Source organism: Lynx canadensis, chromosome D1 (assembly GCF_007474595.2).
Source record: "Lynx canadensis isolate LIC74 chromosome D1, mLynCan4.pri.v2, whole genome shotgun sequence".
Classification (NCBI taxonomy): domain Eukaryota; kingdom Metazoa; phylum Chordata; class Mammalia; order Carnivora; family Felidae; genus Lynx; species Lynx canadensis.
The window spans coordinates 69,447,142-69,468,743 of record NC_044312.2 but is presented as its reverse complement, the minus strand read 5'-3'; the positions used below and the strand labels follow the sequence as shown (position 1 = coordinate 69,468,743).

At 45.9% G+C, this 21,602-nt stretch overlaps 1 protein-coding gene across 8 annotated transcripts in view; it reads right to left on the bottom strand.

The window, feature by feature from the left end:
* The window catches only part of TEAD1 (TEA domain transcription factor 1), a 178,295-nt gene that overhangs the window by 18,088 nt on the left and 138,605 nt on the right, over positions 1–21,602 (bottom strand). For all 8 annotated transcript variants that reach the window (XM_032594831.1, XM_030332000.2, XM_032594833.1 and 5 more), the window contains one exon: positions 15,197–15,370. In XM_032594831.1, coding sequence (XP_032450722.1) covers positions 15,197–15,370 — 174 coding nt within the window. The remainder of the gene's footprint in view (positions 1–15,196; positions 15,371–21,602) is intronic.

The window sequence follows — 21,602 nt, the reverse complement described above, 5'->3', positions numbered from 1 at the left end:
CTTTAGATATAGGAAAATCATTGCTTTAAGAAAAAACTACATGCAGGATAGACTTCATTGTTAGTTCTTTTTCCTATTATATTAGTTATCTATTGCTGCTTTAACAAATGAGTAAATTGAGTGCCTTAAAACAACATAAATATACAATCTCAAACTTCTGCAGGTGGGACTTCGACGCTGGTCTCCCCGGGTCTATGAGGGTCCTGGCTGAGCTGTATTCCTCTCTCGAGGCCCTGGGGAGGGACTGGTTTTCCTTGCTTCTTCCAGCATCTGGAGGCCACTCACATTCCTTATCTGAGCCCCTCTCCCCATTTTCAAAGCCTGCAACAACAGGCTGGGTCCTTCTCCCGCTGCCTACTTTCATCTCTCCTGGGTCCCCCTCCTCTTCTGCTTTTAAGGAACCTGGTCACTACTCTGGGCCCACTCAGATATTCCAAGATCCTCGCCCTAGCTGCTGATAAGCAGCCTCGATTCCCCTTTCTGTGCGATGTAACATATTCACAGATACGATGGCTACGGACTTGGGATGTGACTCTGCCTACCACACCCCTCAATTTGCAGTTTGTGTCCCTGCAACTCCCCCCCAGTGCTCTGCCTTCTGGAATCACACAGACCCAAGAATACCTCTGTTAGACAATTCTGCAGTTTTCATTCATTTCCCCCCTACTCTTACCTGTCTTCTTCTTCTTCTCACCCACAAGGCTCTTCAGGTCCCATCTGTTTCCCCAGATTCAAGTCCTACATTTATTTTTATCAAACCCCATCTTGATTTCAGACCCCCCTTCCATCCATTACAGATGTCTGTGAATTCTGACTTTTCACCTATCCTTATTTCATTCCAAACGTCTGCCCAACAGCATGGACAGCAGTCGTTTCTTTCAGTCTCATTCTCCATTTTTAACCACAAAGAAAGACCTGCTTCCCGAAGCCGCCACAGTGATAGGAAGAGATGGCACATGAAACAAAATGGCAGCCGTTAAAAACGCTGACAACTGTTCCTAGTAACTCAGTGATCGAAAACGCACTCAGGACAGATACAGACGGAGCCTTGCGTCATATCCACAGAGATGTAACCGCGTAAAGATGGTTGTTCATAATCAATAACCAAGACAGAAAACAATGCCCACAGAGCCAGTCTGAGCCCCCATCTATAAGGATCAGGTGCACAGTACAGACACACGATGGCTTTTTCCTAAGAGAAAAAGCAGCACTTTTTCTGATCTGTGAGTTTATGACGAGTCTTAAGTTTTGGATATAACTGTTCACACAGGCACAAAATTACCATCTTTCCCACAAAGAGTTAATTAGAGAGGTTACAGAATTCTTTCTGCAAATAAAACAAAAAAGCAATCATTAATAAAGGCGTGTTGAATCAATTAAAGACTTCAGAGTCCACTGGTGGGCAAGTCCTGGGAAATGATACAAGGTCAAGGTGGAAGCAAGTTATAATGCCACACAGAGAGAGCTGACTGCATCAGACAGCAAAGAAACAATAACAAAAAAAGGAAACATCAAATTTTCCCTAATCCTTCTCTAAATCATCCTTGTCTTACACTCATTATAAATGCAGCGGAAACGTTTCAGTCACCAGGCAAGACTCTAGATTAGTTTCTCCTCTGTTACTTCTCATTTAGTTAGCCCATTTATTCATGTGTCTGTTCCGCTGTTTAGTTTTATGTTTTTGGAATTTGAAGTATAAAAGCAATATACTTCAGGGGCGCCTGGGTGGCTCAGTTGGTTAAACGTCCGACTCTTGATTTCAGCTCAGGTCATGATCTCAATGGTTTGTGAGATTGAGCCCTGCAGCCTGCTGGGGAGTCTCTCTCTCCGCCCCTCTCACCCCTCGGAAATAAATAAACATTAAAATAAAAAAAAGGAATATACTTCAAAGAATGATCCTTCCCATTCTAGGGCTGAGGAAAAATGAGGCCTCACCCTGGTAAGTAGGATCCAGAGCTCTCAGAGGGGAGGGTCGGGCCAGGGGGCCCTCTGTGCACAACTCCAGGGCTCTGAAAACCTGGCTCCAGGTGGCTGAAGGACCAGGGCGTGAGCACTACAGCTGCTGAGCAAAGAATTTCCATTCTTGGAAACGCACAGCTCACGCAGGAGCAGCGCTGGGCTGGTGACAAACTCTGCCGTGAGCTTCTAGAAGGTAAAAGCCTGCCGGCACTGAGGGGAAGCAGATAACCCCACAGGCAGGGGACAGAGCAGGGGCACCGGGTCAGGAAAGGAGGAGGCAGCTGGACACTCCCTTCCACCCGGAGGGCTTGCAAGGGCTGAGTGGGAATTACTTGGTTGCAAAGATGAAAACATCAAGAGGACTGTCCCTGACAAGAGACAGTCTAATAGGCACTGATGGAGGCAAGGAGACGCTGGCATTTTCAAACCACCACTTTGAACCTCTCCTCTTCATCCTCTCTGAGCAATGATCAAAGGACCAAGATTTCAAATTGTGAAGCAATTTTTTCCAATGGCAGCATCTGCTCCTTGGCAGGCGGCACTGGGAGCTGGGCCTGGTTGTGGGCGGCCGTCCAGGCCTGCCACATGGCCAGGCTCCGCCGGGCAGGGCACCGCGTAGGCCTGCAGCTGCTCCCGCAGGCGCCAAAGGACAATCACTCCGCACTGGGCAACAAGGCGGCGAGCAGGGAGGGGGGTGGGGCAGAAGGAGCCCAGGAGGCAGTGCTGATGGGGGGCGGGGGGAGGCTCTGAGGATGCAGGCTGCTCCCACACCCTCCCCCCTGACTCATTTGCATACGCCCAGACCCCTGAAACCAGCCCCCCTGGCATCAGAGGACTGCAGTGGGGGAATTTCACCGGAATGACCATGGGACAACTCCCGCATGGCAACCTGCACTGGGGGAGAGCGAGGGAGCTGCTCATAGGGAAGCGAGTCTTTGAGCGTGTTCACTTGGGACCATGGTGCCCTTGCCCAAACAACGGACAGCAGCTGTAGGGCTCCTGCCACAGCTGTTTTAAATAAGAATAATAGGAATAGACTCAGCCTCGCTCTTCAAGTTACTTTCCACTAATTATGGCATATATTTACATCTACAAAATAGACGATTTAAAAAAAAAAAACTCCACCAAGAGCCCCTTTATTGTGCAGATCGGGCACCCCTATTTGAATTTCATAAACATTTAGTACTTCAAAGAATCTTAAAAGCTTGCTTTAATTACAATATGCACCGCTTGAAAGGCTGACTGTTTGCATTGCAAATTCCTACAAATACCGGCATTCATTTAAAAAATGTCAATTAATATCACCCACAGGACTTCAGGTAACTGCCACTGGTGACTTCACACAGTAGCTGGGATGAAAGAGCCAAGGTCTCAGCCCCAAGCACAAAGCAGCTGCACAGGCCAGTTCTTTCCAATGGAGGCAGCTAATGAGTACTGGGCTCCCAGCTGAGCCGGCCCGTCACGCAGCACATTCATCAGGTGTGTGAACACTGGCCCGAGACCACCCTTTCCAAATCGGGAAACAGGACCTTTTTTTCTGGTTGAGAGTTTTTGTGCAAGAAAAGTCCTATACAGAATGACAACAAATCAATTAACAAGCGCAGAGTTGCCAAATAAAATACAGGACACCTCGATCCATTGGATGTTTAGGTAAACAACAAACTTTCTTAATTATGTGCGTTTCCCAAGGATCGCGTGGGAAGTTGTAGTGCACTAAAAACGTGTATGTTGTTTATCTGAAATTCAAATGTAACTGAGTGGCCTGTATTTTCGTTTGCTAAAATCTGGCAACTCTACTAACAAGTCATGTTAACAAAAAGAACAAAGATTGGGACTTACCCTCAAAGACGTTTTCTGCTCAGGATATTTTAAGAAAAAAACAAAGCCCCCAAATCATGCATGGAGCATAATTCTTTTTTAGTACAATCGAATGATGGATAATGTTTGTAAATGTGTGTAAAAAGTCCAGGAGGATACACGGCTGTGGGGGTGGGGGGAAATCTCACGTTTTCTTCTCCAGTCTATTGATTTCCTTAGACTATTTATAATAAGCTTATATTGCTTTTGCAATGTACAGAGTAAATACAAATGCGGTGGGTGGGTAGGATGTGCTCTGGGTCGCCACCTGTGAGAAAGGATGTCATATATCACCAAGGGCCTACGTGTATTTAGACAACCGACCAAGATGTCCGGATGACTATGTCCAGATAATCCACTTATTCTTGCAAAACTGGGTCTGGCAACAAGAACCACCCGGATCGTGCCACCTTAGTTCTCTCCTTCTCAGGCTTCTCTTGAGCCAAAGTTACAGACAAGCCAATCGTGCCGCCAACAACGGGGCAAATACTGGGAAGGGCAGAGACATCACGTGTTTGCTTCCCCAGACCTCTGCTTAGCAGTGGCTCATGGGGGACAGTGGCTTAGCATCTCAGCCTGGAACCATGGCAGGGAGCAGAGTTAAAGAGCCCAGCGCAAGAAAAGATGGACCCCTGACCTGGGCTTTGTTAGCAACCACTGAGCCAAATGACCCAGGACAGAAAGCATTAGAGGAACAGCTGTCAGATGGGGGTCTCCCAAGGGCTTAAGGGAACTCCAATTTACATCCCGCCAAGATGTACATAAGCATTCAAGTTAAAAAAAAAAAAAAAAAAAAAAAGTATCCATACTGTGGCTGAGGCTAAGGGATTGAGGAAAAAGAATGAGCGTCTTCCATTTTCTAGGCTGTCCTGTGTGGCCTTGTTTTCAGGGGGATCCAGAAAGTCTTTTAAATAGAAAGTGATGGCCACAGAGATCACTGTTTCCAACCCAACCCTCACCGTTCTCCAAGTTCTGGAAGACTCAGCAGCCAACACCTCCTAGTAAGATTTCCGGTCTCTGAACAAGCATCCACTTCCTGGAACTCCTTCCCACTCCCCTTCCCCTGACCAAATTCTTTCAAGATTCGGCTCAAATGCCATGTGTCTGTGAGGCTTTCCGGAATGTTCTCAGGCATTCTGTGCTTCCGCATTTCCATCACAGCTCCTATCCCATGGTGCTGTCACTTACCTGCCTATGTGTCTGCCATCCCAGACCTGACACCAAGGTCGGCCTCTTATCAAGTCTGTTTTCCCAGTTCTCTAGGATCAAAGTAGAGTGCACTGAGAGTTGACTGAATGACTCACTAGTGACGTACATGTCTGTCACTAATGCAAAACAAGAAACCATTTCTATAAGAACCTAACAGAACTCCAGAGATAGCTTGGAAAAAAGCTTCCGTGGGGGCTCTCTCAAGGTGTCCTCCCCTACTCTGGTAAATGCCTCTAGAAGCATCACTCCATAAACTATCAGATGCTTACTCTATCAGTACACGACATCTGAGCTGGCTAACTGGCAGGTGTATTACAGCACCTGATGTATAGCAATTTTTCTACGTGTGCTGAGTGAAAGAACTCTTCAGCCAACAAATTTTTTTAAAACACTTAAAAAATCTGCTATATACACCACACCGCCGGGTAAACAAAAGCTACAGATGGGATCCCTGATCGGTGGGGGAGGCCTTCAAAGAAGTTTAGGATGCAGGGCCGGGAAAACAGGAAGGAAGCAGCAAGAGACAGCAGTCAAAGCAGAAAATGCCAGCAAGCTCCAGACATTTCTCTTATGAAATCAAACCAAACTGGATGCGTGTGCAAGTTTATTCACTCGCCTAGCCCTCCACACGCAGTACCAGAACTTGTGGATAAGAGATGTTTTTTTTTTTTTTAAAAGTTTATTTATTTATTTTTGAGAGAGCACGAGAGAGAGAGAGAGAGAGAGAGAGAGAGAGCGCGCGAGTGGGTGTGCGGGGCGGTGGGGGGGGGGCAGAGAGCAGAGGAGAGAATCTCAAGCAGGCTCTGTGCTGTCAGACACGGACTCAGGGTTCGATCTCATGAACCGTGAGATGCTTAACTAAGTCACCCAGACACCCCAAGCAATGGTTTTTTATAAAAAACAGGCCACTGGTGAAGATGATCACATAACCACAATCGGCCCAGGGTATTTATTATGTATTAGCCTCATAAATACCTCCGAACACCGTGGTTTTGCTTGCTAATCTTCCCTCCACTTACATCATGCCACCACTTGACAGTGCTCTCGTAATTTCGGGACTCGATGCTATTTTGAGATGAGACCGAAGTACGGAGACATGGAAGGCTTGTTGAACTGAAAGGCCCTTTCTTTACTGATAGCAGTTTGAAACATGTGCGGAGCAAATCGTTCCATTTTGCTAACTTCCTTTTCCACGAACAGGAACGGGTGGGTTTGGTTCCAAATGATAGACTCCAGTCTACAATTCCAATCCAAAATCAGGCCGAATCCAATTAGACACAGGCTGAAACTCCGCAGGGGGCCATTCGGGCAGCTTCCGTGTGCACCCGGTTTCTCCTCTTACATAAAGCCCAGTGGTTTTATTTATAGTGGCTGTCATTTTGTCCAACAAATGTGATTCCGTTCTTACCAAGATAAAAGCATCTTCTAATAGCTGCCCTCTTTCCAGATAACTCACTTTCTCTTTCTGTTTTGTAAAGCCTTCTCACATCTGCTCTGGTTAGTAAAACTAGCCTTTTTCCTCCCCCAGAAAAATAGGTTAAGAAAGTTGAACGACTATAGATATATTTATTTATTGTTAATTGTTTCGACTGAATGATCATAATTCCAAGAATCTTAAAAAGCAAAATATTATGCATAGCCACAGGGTAGCATCATATACCTTGGTTTCTAAAATACCACTAATTTGATAATTTGAGAGAAAAAAGAAACGTTATATAAACGTGTATAAAATTCTTCTTTAACAACAGGGTACATGTCCGTAAAATTTCATTTTCATATTACTCATTATTCCAAGCAAAGTTTAAGACTAAGTCTTCATCATACTAATTATTCTTCTAAATAGTTTTAGGCTGCAAGGTTATCAGTAACGTGTTGGTAACACGTGGCTTTCTTTGAACCAGAGTCCCCAAGCTTGACACTTGAACGCCCTGTTAGGACAGAGAGTAGAATTCTGAGGCCCTTCAAAAAATATTAGCTTTGCTGTGTTTCTTATTTGGTTAAACCCATAATTCTGTTTACTTCCTTCAGGAAACTACATGTGGCTGGAAAGGAACTTCTTTTGAAAGTCAGCTGCAAGTGTTCCTTTGGATTCCTTTGGAGTCTTTTGGGACTCACGACGGAATCACACCCACACCTTGTCTAGCTTTGGGAATCCGATGGTGAATCCAAGACAGTTGGCATTTATCTGAAATTAGCTGCCTTGCCTGCCGTATCACTGGCAACCCATCTGCGTGAATCTCAGTGCGGAAATGGTCCATTTGCGGATGGGGCTCTTCTGTTCTTAGGGCCTCCACTGCACCTAATCCATCACTGTTTTATAAGGGGAAAAAATGTCTGGTTTTCTGCCAGTGCAAGGGTTGCCTCACCAGTCTGGTTCCACACTCCTCGATCATAACTTCAGTCCTGCATCTAACTGTAATTTTTCCGAGACGTTTTCAGTAGGGATTTAAGTTTAAGCTAAGACGTGCACTAGTCGTCCAAAGCGCTATTAGCACAAAAGACTTAACTAAGGCGACAGGGGGCTGGTGAGATGCCTCCCACGTTGGCTCAGGTCACAAAGGGCAGGTGAGGACGACCACAGCTCTGGAGGGGCAGGAAGGCACTGATGGTGTCCGCTCTAAGCAGCATCCCACTTCTAGAACTGCTAAGATGGGAACAAGTATAGGTCTCATAATTGAGTGAAACAGTATGTTTAACCTCGTTGATAGTTTCGATAGAGGGGGCACCTGGGTGGCTCAGTTGGTTAAGTGTCTGACTCTTGATTTGGGCTCAGGTCTGACACACGGAGCCTGCTTGGGATGCTCTGTCTCCCTCTTTCTCTGGCCCTCCCCAGCTCGTGTGCACTCTCTTTTGCTCTCAAAATAAACAAACATTAAAAAAAGTTGCTCTAGAGAATGAGGAAGGATTAAAGTCTTTGAGTAGAAAGAAAAAATAACTGCAGGTGAAGAGGAATTCAAAAAGCAAAGTGACAGTTGAAAGTTGTTTCGTTTTAAATTATGTCCATGCATGCTGGATGCAGATGCCTGTTCTACTCAGCGCTCAACTGCCTTAGAAAACAGCACCTTGGTTATTTACACACACACACACACACACACACACACACACACACACACACACACACAAATATTATCAATATTTAATAAAATAAGGATAACTAAATTCTTATTTAACCAGCAAACTGGATATTGTGTAGTCATTAAAAATGATAATTAGGGGGGCGCCAGGGTGGCTCAGTCGGTTAAGGGTTTGACTCTTGATTTTGGCTCATGTCATGATCTCACAGTTCGTGAGTTCAAGCCCGACATCAGGATCCGCGGTGACAGCGTGGAGCCTGCCTGGGATTCTCTCTCCTTCTCTCCCACTCGCGCGAGCGCTCTCTCTGAAAATAAATAAATAAACTAAAAAAACAAAAAGGTAATGAGGGATGTAATGGCATATGGCCACTTGGCAGGGTGTCTGGTAAGGGAGAAAAGCCGGATACCAGATTTAATTTAATGTATTACCCGATTCAAGCTACATAAACATGTCTTATATTCATGGTGCACTTAGGAATGAATGAAAAATTATATATTTCCAAGACTGTCTAGAATGTTACGATATTGCCTTTGGAATCATAATGTAAACACGAAGCTGCTGCTCCCCTAACCCCACCCCAAAGGCCGCTAACAGTGAGGTATCAGTTTTTCTAAGAAGACTCGAGGTCCGACCTGAACTTCCTGGTAGCAGCGTCTGCTCACGGCTGCCCCCACGTAACGTGCACCAGGGCATCCCGTGATGACAGGGCTGACTTCAGCCGGAAACCATGCTGCTTCCCGTCGGTTACCGTCACCGGCTTCCAGCGAAATCAGGCCAGGAGAGGGGCCAGGGACAGAGCTGTGCCCCCTGCAGAGGCCATGCACAGATTTCATGGAAAGAGTGTGGATTCAGAGTTTGGCCAATCCCACACTGATTAGCTGTAAGACTTTGCAGAAGTCACTCTGCCTCTCCCTGACTCAATTTCTTTATGTGTAAAGTAAAGTAGGAATAATCACACGGGCCTCACAAGGATTAAATAATATCAAGGACATGTTTATCTGGCATAGTCCTGGCTCAAAAAAGGAACTCATTAAGTCACGTTCAACTGCTGAAAAAGTGAGAAGCCCCTTCCCTCCCCTTCCTGCAGAAGCCTCTTCTTTTCTTTGTAATTAAATATGGAAAAGAATTAAAATGCACAAGAGTGAATGAAAAGGAGGCAGGAAGGAAGAGAAAGGAAATAAGGAGAGGGTCATGAAAAGAAAAAGATAAAGAATAAAAATAGAGAAGGCAAAATGCAAATAAAGTCGCTGTAACACTGAGTAAAAAGAATCCGAATACTCTCTTGGCTTGAAAATGGTTAAAAGCACTGACGGCTTCCTTTTGCTGACACGATCAAACCCGATTCCTTGTCTTTCCTAATCTGTCTGCCCACCTACGCCTCGCATACAAGTGAAGGCCCAGCTGCAAAGCACCTCAAGATACCTGAACGCTCCTGAACTCACCTGGATGGACCTCACATGTGCCCTGTGTCTTGCTGATCCCCCTAGCCAGCCCCTCATCCATCTACAGTGTTCAAGGTCATCTCTCCCTACCGCGATACTGGCCGCCATAATGGTTGAAGGAGGTGGCGAGTGACCCTTAACATCTCACCTGGTGGGAAGGGAAAATAATCGAAGCCACTTAAGAAAACACCTGGGGCAGTTTCTTAAGTTAGACATGAAGTTACCATGTGACCTCGCAATTCCACTGCTATGGAAAAATGCCAAGAAAGATGGTGAACACGCAACCGTCACGTCCACACAAAGACTTGTACACAAAGACTTCATACCGGCATTGTTGGAGAAAAGCCTAAAGGGTCAACAGTCCGCAAGTCTATCAACTGGTGAACGGATAAGCAAAACGCAGTATGTCCACACGATGGGCTAGTACCAGGCAATACAAAGAGGCTACCTAGAGGCACGCCGTAACATAGCTGCACCTCAAAACACTGTGGGGGAAAGAAGCGAGGTGCAAACGGCTGCACACTGAAGGGTTCAAATCTGTACAGACGGAAAGTAGATCAGTAGCTGTCTGGGGCTGGGAGCGGGAACAGGGAACGGCTGCAAACAGGCACGGGGGATCTTGCTGGACTGATACAAATAGGCTCAAATTGTAGTAGAGTGATGGTTATGTAACTCTACATTTTTCTAAAGATCACCGGTTTCTAAGGTGTAGATTTTATGGTTTGTAAATTATGCCTCAATAAGGCTCTTAAAAGAAAAAAAAAAGATCTCACCAGATATACAGCCATCCACACGGGTCCTTGGTGCCCCACCCCATTAAGGCATGAGGGGTTATAGAGCCAACAGGGTAGAGGGGCACCCACATGGGCACCCTTGCCTCTGCCGGTCATTTATGTTTGGGGACCTGAGTCCTGGGGTGCCAGTCAGGGTCTTCCACCCTCCGAACAGTGGAGAGACTGCTGCTTGGCACACCACCATGCCATTCACCTTCAAGGGTCAGCTGGCCAAGGGCGGAGGTGCCCACAGCTCGGGCCTCCAAGTACAGGCACTCGGAGGGTAACGCTCAGTATTTCCTCCGCGGCAAACTCCTGACCTTGCCTAGCCCGACTGAGTCCAGGCTGCAGGTGGCCGGCCCGACATTCCGAAAACAGCTTCAGGAGCAATCGTAGGGGCAAATGAAGAGTCAGCCTGACTTTGACACCCTAGAGACTTCAGGCACTTTGAGAAGGAGGAAAAAGGGAGGAGAATAAAGGAGATCGGGTACAGGATCTCTGCTGAAATTTACTGAATTCACATAAAGATAAGAAAATCTGCTAAGCAAATTGCAGATACAAAAAATATTTCAAAGGGAGTGTTAAACCGGCTTCAGAAACACCTGCTAGAAACACCAGCTATCCAAGGATAGATATTCTAAAGTATAATTCATTCTTACTGAGGCATCGGAGGAAGCCAGTGCAACTTCAAATTGCAGCAAATTGCAAACCTAATTCAAATGGCCTTTCCTCATTTATTTATTTATTTAAAAAAAAATTTTTTTTTAACGTTTATTTATTTTTGAGACAGAGAGAGACAGAGCATGAACGGGGGAGGGTCACAGAGAGAGGGAGACACAGAATCTGAAACAGGCTCCAGGCTCTGAGCTGTCAGCACAGAGCCCGACGTGGGGCTCAAACTCACGGACCTCGAGATCATGACCTGAGCCGAAGTCGGCCGCCCAACCGACTGAGCCACCCAGGCGCCCTTCCTCATTTATTTTAACGTGGTTGTGACTGAATGTCTTTATAAAGGTTAAGTGGTGCTCACAATTGTACTCAAGGAGTGAATTCTCCTCCCACATTCATAGGAGTGCTTAATTTTAATCTTGCATGTGTTAATTTAATAAACTAGTATCTAATCCCAGAGCGACTGTTTCTAAACTGGACACTTCCTACCAGCAATCACACGCTACAATCTAGACTTCATTCCTTGGGGATTCATGACCAAAGGGGCCCAGCACTGAAAGCGTTTATTAAAATCATCCCAAGTTTTTGCTTTGGAAGCAAAAACAAGAATAACTTTTTAAGCACTTTCCATTCCACTTTATATCCAAATAACATGCTAATTATAAGAAATCTTATTAACCTTAAAAACCAATACTGTTTAACGTGAAAGTAATGAAAACGGTTTCCTTTCATCGGATCCTACAATTTCTGATTAATTATAATCAACTTGAGTAGAATGGCCTCTTTTTATACCCTTCACAATAGTGGCTCTCAAAAACTTTTTGATCTCAGGGACCCCCTTCTGCTCTTAAAACTTATTGAGGACCTCAAGGGGCTTTTGTTTCTGTCGGTTATACCTATCTGTATTTTCTGTATTGGAAATTTAAACTGAGAACATCTTAAAAAGATTTATTACCTATTTAAAAAAATTTTTTTTAATGTTTATTTTTGAGCACGAGAGAGACAGAGCGTGAGTGAGTGAGGGGCAGAGAGAGAGAGAGGGAGACATGGAATTCAAAGCAGGCTCCAGGCTCCGAGCTGTCAGCACAGAGCCCGATGCGGGGCTCGAACCCATGAACCGTGAGATCATGACCTGAGCTGAAGTCGGACTTAACCGACTGAGCCACTCAGGCACCCCTGTTTGTTACCTACTTAAAAAATAAACTCATTACATCTTTTTTCTTTTAATTGGACATACCCATATTTTAAAAAACAAAGACAAAAATTGGAAGAGTAGTACTGTCTCATACTTTGCAAATGTATTTGACGTGTGTCTTCATGTAAACTCCTAGACTCCCAAACATGCTTCTACATTCAACTTGTCACGATGTGTTGTTTTTGTTGAAGTACATGGAGAAAATCCAGACTAACATGAATAGGGAACTAGAAAAGGGAAGAGTACTTCTTTTTTTTTTAAATTTTTTTTTCAACGTTTTTTATTTATTTTTGGGACAGAGAGAGACAGAGCATGAACGGGGGAGGGGCAGAGAGAGAGGGAGACACAGAATCGGAAACAGGCTCCAGGCTCCGAGCCATCAGCCCAGAGCCTGACGCGGGGCTCGAACTCACGGACCGAGAGATCGTGACCTGGCTGAAGTCGGACGCTTAACCGACTGCGCCACCCAGGCGCCCCAAGGGAAGAGTACTTCAATAGGCTCTTCAGATACTTGTGGTCATTTTTATTTCATACCATACCAAAACTTAACAAGCGATAGTTTTTTAAAACGCAGCTGCAGTGTGGAATCTGAAACCATACCCGTGAACTTTTCATACGCGGTTACATTAAAATCCACTGGTTTATCTTACACAATACCAAAAAGTCACTTTTGTTGATTTGGCTGTGGATCTCACCAGACAAGTCTTTTAAGTATTGGAAAGCTGTCAAGTTCACGGAGGTGGATATGAGTTTTCCAAAACCCTTATTTTTTCTAGAAAGCTAGGATTTTCTCTTTGGTAATAAATATTGTCAGCCGTTCTCCTTGATGTGGCAGGCAGGCTCCCTGCATTCATTTGCCATGTATACTCTGGGTTCAAGATGTAATACAATTCATAAAGGACATTCTTGGTGTGACTAGTTCTCTGTTTCTTGAAACTGTACGTGAGTACCAGCCTAATTAAGCTAAAGCTTCAGCAGTTTTGCCCTACTTTTTTTTTCTTTAATTTTTTAAATGTTTTATGTATTTTTGAGAGAGAGAGAGAGACAGAGTATGAGTGGGGGAGGGGCAGAGAGAGGGAGAGACACAAAATCTGAAGCAGGCTGCAGGCCCTGAGCTGTCAGCACAGAGCCCAACGTGGGGCCCGAACTCACAAACCGCAAGGTCACGACCTGAAGTCAGATCCTTAACCAACAGAGCCACCCAGGCACCCCTTACCCTACTTCTTTTGAACCTTCAGAGTGCATATCAGCAGTGTGCACAAGCCAAATAATGTCCCAGTGTCATAATAACAATAGCTTTGGCCTTCTCAGCCAATTGAAAGTATACGGATGAACCCTCCAGGGGACTCTAAGCCATGCTTTGAAAACTGCTATGTTACCATATAATAACTGACCCCCAGTGACCATTCAAATCTCTAGTGGCAGCCCCCAATCTGAAAGGGATTTTTCCTTATTCAGGTTACCCATATGTATTACTTGTCCCAAGAACATTAATATAAGTAGAAGGCTTTTTCCACAACAATCCAAATTTAATACAGAAGAATGAAAAATGAAATCTAGTTGCCACGGACAGATATAAGAAACTAAACAAACTAAATTTAATATGTAAATTCTCCTCCAAGAAATTTAAAACATACATTTTCCCCTGATTTATTCATTCGTTTCCCCATTCGCTGGGCTTTTTTGTGTAAGGCGTTTGTGTGGTATTGGAGAAATGGAGAGTCCTCAATGGACAGAACTCCCCCTCCCCCCCTGCCTCCCAGCGCCCTGCCCCTGACCGGCCGGGGCTCAGAGGGTATGAGGCAGCCAGGAAATCAGGCAGAGGCACAATAGCCAAACTTATCTCATTACAAGACCCGGCCCCCCACTCTACAAGTAGCCTGTCCTTTGTAATCTCTGAGTCTCTGTTTTCTTAGCTGGATAGGAGGCAAATCCCACTTAACACTGTGAGGACTGGATAAAATGAGTGTAAAGCATGAGCACGGCTCCTAGCCCACAGCAGGTATTCAATAAACGGCAGCCCTATTATGAGTGAGGTGCCCCGGAGGTAGCCTGGGTCCAGAGGGGAGTGGGACACACATCCAAGTAATTATGACCCAGCATGGGAACTGATTAACTGCAAAATGCGCTGGGAGTAAAAGGAAAATCAATGGTCTGCCTAAGTGAGGAAGGTGCTAGAATAAAGGAGCCACCATCTCAAAGGAAGGAGGAGCTGGCCCCACGGGAGAGAAGAAAAGGAAAAAAATCCATCAGACACACAGAACTGCTGGGCACAGGATGGAGAGCAAAGAACCCCCTGGAACCAGCTCACTTAGGGCCTTTAATGCCATGCTAAGGAGTGCAAACGTTTGAAGTGATTTTATTTTTGTAAAGACGGGTGACTTATAAATACTGCTAACAGGCCCTCTGGTGTCTCGCTGCCTCCAATATACACACATTGTACTCATGCCTGTGACCTGTTAGCAGTCTCTTGGCTCGAGCCTGACTAGTGGAGAAAAGAACAGAAAACCTCTCTCAGAGCGAGCCCCAGCAGCTGGGGGGATCTGCCCTCGGTGTTTTAAAGCACAAATGAGGGACCTACGGGGAAAAGCCACTTTGCAGGCTCTCCGACACTTCCAAAATCTTGAAGCATGAAACTTTATCTCCATCCCGGCCCCATTTTGCCTCAGGTCCTGTGCTCCAGTGGAATTTATAGGTCGTTTTGCTTAATGGAGTGAGAAGAAACAGAAAGGGTCTCGTCGTGCCCCATGTCCTCTATCACGACTCCAGCCGTCTGTGAGGACGGCCATGGCACGAGTGAGCCCTGAAGCCCAAAGAGGCCTTCCATCTCTCTTTTTCTCGGGCAGGGATATCAGATGCTGCCCGGGTGCATCTGTACCCAAGGATGTATCACAAGATCAGCACGGGGATGGCCCCCCAGGCGCTCCTGCGGATGCACGCGCACAGGCTCCGCGCTCACACACAGGATGCGACCATTCAGACAAAATCCACCGCGACCACAGCAATGTCTTACTCACCCAGAATTTTACGAGGAAGAAGGCATTTTGGGGGCCTTTTCCAAACAGTTCCTTTAAGCCACCTTTCTTTTCAGGAAATTTGTCATAAATCTGACGAATGTCCACTGATTCGAGCAATGGGTCACTGTAAGAATGGTTGGCATGCCCAATGTGCACGAAGAGGTGTTTGTTGTACTGTAAGAAACCAACAGAAACATTCCCATTACAAACCCTTTGATCAACCTGGGGCACATCCATCTTGAACTGGAAAAAAAGAGCAATAGTCTCGAAATCCTGGAATTATGCCTTGAATAGCCTAGGGTCTGTGCCTTTGAAAAGATGAAGACGTTAAGAAAAGCCATTATAGCTCAGGGTTAAAACAATCATTGTCTTTCATTGACAAGGGCATATGTTTTCCCTAAAAAGGGCTTTCTGGAGACATAACAGTAAATAACAGCTGAAGTTATTTTAACTACCAAACCAAGAAACTATCCTCTCACCCAGTTTCATCTGATTCAACTGAGAATGACAGCAACACCCTTTGGAGCCCAATATTTGCAATTAAGCCCAACAAAAAGTGTGTGTGTGTGGTCAGCTAACAGCATTGCCCAGAATGCACTTCTTGCCCCAGCTCCCCTGGCAACAGCGCGGATGCAGTGCTCTGGGCAGCGGTACCCACCTACTTCCTCCAACGGGAGTAAGAGTGCCGAGCCTCTTTCCCACCATTCTCCTCAGTAACCAGTCTAAAGCTTCTGCAGAGGGGCCGGTCAGTACATGGTTGTCAGTGCAAAGTTAGGGTGAGGAGTACAGGCCATGGAGAGGATTCATGGTACAAGGCTATAAGGGGCCAGTAATCTGAGAACACAGGTCACTCAGTCATGAACCAACCACCCAACCAACCAAAACCCTGTTAAGTTGTTTAACTTAGAAAAGAGACCCTTTCTTCTCCTTGCTTTGGTAGAAGACATGGTCACTGGACCACAAAGGAGTTGTCCAAACCAGTGGTTCTCAAAGAACATTTAAACCTCACCAGTGCCTGGTTAGCCCATCCGGACTCACTGAAATCCCAGAAAACGAGGCCAGCCATCAGCAATTTTTAGTGGTCATTACATGAATTGCAATACGCAGCCAGGTTTGAGAACCACTGGCCTCCACTTCCTACTCCAGATCCTCTGTGCCTGCCTCTCCTGCAAAAAAGACGCTTGACGCCAACATAACGTGACACAAACACGTCTGGGGCGGGGGGTGGGGGTGGGGTTGGGGCTGCGGGGAGAGCGGAACCCAACAGGACTCATACAAGAGATTCTATGCCCCTGCTCGCCGAGCAGCCCCTGTTTACCTTTTAAGTTTAAACGGACGTTTCTCCAACTAGAGTGCTTCGGGGTACTGATCCCATTGGGAATGAGGAGTCCCAAATACAAGAAGCCTTGGTCAAGGTCACCTACCAGAAGAGTACCATATCCTGGTTAAGAGCATGGGGTCTGGACTCAGCCTGCTTGAGCACAAAGCTTTGTGCCCAGGGCAAACCAGCTAAGACAAGTGCCTCCCCAGTCTTTAAAATGGGGAAGGTGCTGGCCTCTACCTCCCAGGGATGCTATGGGGTTTAAATGAGAAACTGTGTAGAAAGAGCTTACTAGGCTCACAGACTCAATGAACAGTAAACGATATATGCTAGCTAGTATTACTGGCTACTGTTTTAAAAAAACCCCTTCTTTGAGATTCACAGTAGATATTAGCATGATTAAAAAACAGTTTTTAACAGTGTAACCCAAAGTTTCCTAAACTTGTGTGGTCACAAAACCCTAGAAATACATCCTGAAGAAATGCTGGTTTAAATCCATAACTTGCTACACAGACCATGGACCTCTGGCCACAGGACCAGAGGGCAGGAGGCTCGACACCCCATCCGATGGCAGTTGTTCACAGTGCTGGAGATAAGGAGATGGCGGCCAGGGCCCAGCATCTTCTGGGAGAAGGCTACACCCCTCTTCTGTTCAACATCAGAATGGGATCTTTACCAAAGCTTCAAAATCCCTAAAAAGCATCAGGGGAAATGAAAAAGGGCGCACCTGTTCAGCTCTGTCACTGACCCAGCCTCTGCCCAGCTACCTGGTAGGTTTCAGGTGAGACTGGGGGCTGGGGACCACTATGCAAGGACAGACTATGCCTGTACCGGAAGAGAATTTTAAAAACAAAGTCAAAGCCACTGCCAGGTTAGGGAGCTGAGATCCACACAGCGGAGTGTCTCTGACCTTTCTGTAAATGTTCCCAAATGCTGTCACATCATCTTTTCTCCACTTCCCCGCCATTCTGAGAGCTGAGGGCAAAAGGCATTGTTCTTTCATTATCCAGGTGACCGGCCGAGTGCGTGTCCATCCACCCAACCCTTCTTAATAACCTCTGCTGGTAGCAAGCTCCCAGCCCTCCCCGGCCCTGTCCGGGCGGCACCGTTTCTGTCATTTCGTGTGCCCCCTGCAGGCTGTGAGTTTCTGGGCAAGGATGCACCACAAGCAGAGCTATGGGGATACCTGCAGATAGAATCCGAGTCTCTCTGCAGAACACCGCACTCCCAGCTCTTCCTCCCTGGCAGCCACCCACAGGCAGCCAGAGCTGGGATGTAGGTGAGGAGCTGGGACTTGCAGTCATTTTGGCTCACGAGAGCTAGGGTCCCTGCAGCGTCCTGCTGGAACCCAGGACCTCTGCACGTCAAGAGGACAGGAAGGTGAACGGGGGGCAAAATTTACCACACTTTCACGGGGGCCATGAAGATATGGCTGAACACAAAAACCCCGGAGCCAGATGAGAACCTGAAATCCCAGCTTGCTCACATGGTCAACGAGGACGCACCATGTGTACTGCACCGCGGGTCTGAAGACGAAAGGTGATCATGCAGAGAGGGCCCTCGGCATAGGGCCTAGCCCGTAAGAGGTGTTGGACCGATTGTAGCTGCTGAGATTCCTACTGTTGTCATTTACTATTATGTGAGGTGACTCCATCCTGGGGGGAGAGGCAAAAGAACTTTCCTACTTTCGCTACCCCTTTGCCCAGCAAACAAAAAAAAAAGCACAGGTAAGCCAAGAGCTGGGAGCAAGTTGTGAAGCCATTCGACCGTTCAAATTCTCGATTGTGGCCCACTCATAATGAGCTTCCCGGAGTGCAGACAGACCTCTCCTGTGCCCGACGGACGGAAAAGCGCTGTACCCATTCACTGCTCCGGGCAACGTGCTTTCTATATATGTGACCTCAGGTAATCCCAGCCTCACAATGACACTGCAGGAGCATTTTATTAAGGTCATTACACACGAGGAAATGGAAGTTCAGAGATGAACAGACTTGCCTGAGGTCACACTTCCGGGAATAGTCCCAGAGTTAAGAATAAAACTTGGACCTGTCAATGCCACAGCCTGAGCATTTGCCGCAAACGTCAACCACACCGCCTCCCAGAAGAAAATGTCTAGACCCTGCTCACTCACTCACATCTATGTTTTCTGACGGTTGATTTGAGAAAAGAGAAGAGAAAAAAGCTGACTCGTGTTTGCAAAATTCTAAGAAGTTAAATTAGAATTCAGGATAAACATAATGATTTGCAGATACATCAGACAGACTCTTCTTCTAAGGTTTCTATTTTGAGGAAGTTACCTTTGTGCCCGAGTGGCTGAAATGAACGGAGAAGGGCAGGCTGTCTTTGCCAAAGGAAACCGGGCACTGCCTCTCCAAAGCTGGTGATGTGAAACCAAACCCTGACTGCTGGCATCTGGGTGGCTTGATTCCTGCCAAGAGGTGACTTTGTTTCTAAGAATACAAAGGACTAAAGAAGGTATCCTGGAGACCACAGCAGTGAGACAAACAGCCTTCCCTCTCCCCTTAATTCAACCTGGGTAGGTTAGGAATCCCTCCGCCCCCAAATCCAGAAGACTGAAAGGAAGAGATCTACTGGATACGTTTGGGTTCAAGTTTTGATGGAATCAAAACTCTAAAAACTATTTGGTAAGGCTCTAACTACTTCCCATCCTGCCAGTTCTCCTTATAAGGGAAGAAGGCCAGGGTGAATACCTGATTTCCCTTCCTCCTTCCCATACAAATCCCATTTTCTTTTCAGCAATGGTGGTTTCCCCAAAGCTAAAGGTGACACACGGCACCAAAAAAGGGCAATTCTATTGTATAGGGCAGGAAACAAATATTGGCAAAAACAACACCAGTAGCAGCAACTAATCTTAAGTGTTGGGGGCAACGTATAAGCAGAAACTGGGTGAATGTCAGTAAGTCATGGACACTAAAGCCTAAGACTAGATTGCCTCGATACCAAAAAAGGAGGTTAGCGTTGGTTTGTTCAATGATTAAAAAAAAGTCTCCTGCGGTGGTCAGTGGATGTGTGGATTATCAACATTTCAATGACAACTACAGAAAAGGTGCTCATTCTGCATATTTCTTTTGTGGACTTCAGTGGAACAAACCAGCACTCCTATGGCCCATTCTATGCCAGGCACTATGTTAGACACAGGGAATCCATGAGCTAATAGCACAAAACCCTTTTCTTCACAGACCCTATAGAGTCACCGTATGGAGCTAGTCTATTGCCTCCACAGTCAGAATCATATATTTACCCATATAAATAAATGTTCTCAATGATTCCCATAGAGCGGGTTGGGAATAAAGACAGTCAACATTTCCTCTCCCGTATATCACATGACTTAAATCAGCATTCACCTGCTCTTTTGATAGGAATGACTATTCTCCAGCACTAACCATACAGTGTTACTCATGAGCAAGGAGAACAGAGGTGGAACTCACGGGATGTGAATAAGGGTTCACAAGTCTAAGCTGGAATCCATGATGAGAAACAAGTTATCCATCACATCTGAGTGAGAGTTGAACACACTCAGATTTGTAAAGGTTTCAGAAAATTAGCCCTGGCTCCAACTATTCCAGCTAGCTGCCGGAGGATGTTTTCACAAAATGAGGGAATAAATCACAAGAGGGAGATGGGGCCCTAATCCAGAAGAGAGGTAAGAGAATGCACAGGCTAGCAGCTGGGCCCCTGACCTGGACGGCAGCTGGTCCAGGGTGGATGGAGAGCCGGAGGGGTGCCACCAAGGGGACAATGGACTTGAAAGATCCCCTGACTTATGTGACCATCTGGAGAAGAGTATGAGAACTCTGTTAGAAACGTTGAGGATGAGGGGCGCCTGGGTGGCGCAGTCGGTTAAGCGTCCGACTTCAGCCAGGTCACGATCTCGCGGTCCGTGAGTTCGAGCCCCGCGTCGGGCTCTGGGCTGATGGCTCGGAGCCTGGAGCCTGTGTCCGATTCTGTGTCTCCCTCTCTCTCTGCTCCTCCCCCGTTCATGCTCCGTCTCTCTCTGTCCCAAAAATAAATAAACTTTGAAAAAAAAAAAATTAAAAAAAAAAAAAGAAACGTTGAGGATGAACTTGTATGGGCATGTAAAAACCGAATTAAAAAAAAAAAAAAGAGGCAATGACAAATCCCAGGAAAAAATGTTTACAATCAAGAAAATGGTTCTAACACATCACACATTAACCATGCTGTATGTAAAATTTACAGGCTTGTGATACAAATGCTGAGTGTTAACTAAACCAAAAATTGTGATGTAACCACACCAGGGGATGGGCAGGAAAAAAGTGCTAAATTTATTTAGAGAGCTAAGTGTGGTCTTCCATAGCGAGAAGTCAACAAAAAATGTCCAAAATTGATGGATTGAGATATACAGTATGATCATGTTATTTGGGAATATGGCAATAATATACAAAGAAATAGCTGAAAGGCTTTATAAGTGCCTGTCCCTAAGAAGAAGGACCAGGAGGTGGGGAGACATGGGACAGAGGACCACTGCTTTTCTTTATAGGCTGAGTCTGGTTCAATTTGGCTTATGTACAAAGCACAAATATGACTTTATTAAATTAAATAAACAGCCAATCAGAAACTATCTTGGAACATCATGGAGTTTTTTTGAGGAAGAGAAAGAACTATAAAGGGAAACAAAAATATTAAGACTTGTGCTTCAGGATGTTTATTCTAGTTGGCCACAGTTCCCTGGACTCAAAAGGAACTTGGTCAGATCACAGAGCCTTCCTATGGCTCAACTCCTCAGAATGACCCAGCAGAAACAGGCACCCTTGTCTGCCTGGACAGTTCACCAAAAACACCAATGTTGCACCAGCAAAGTCCCACCTGGATCAAGGATGTCTCACAGCTCAGCAGCCCCTGACACAACCTTAATACACAGATTTCTTTCGACTTGGGAACATGCTCATTTTCTCTTTTCGTCGTTACAATCCCTCTAGCCATTCTTCACAGCAGAAGAATGTGTAAACAGTGTGTAAACAGTGACAAAGGTGAATGTTACCCTAAAAACTCAACAAAGCTAACTTGCAACGGGTTATTTAGCTACCCTGGGCGTTTCACAAAGGA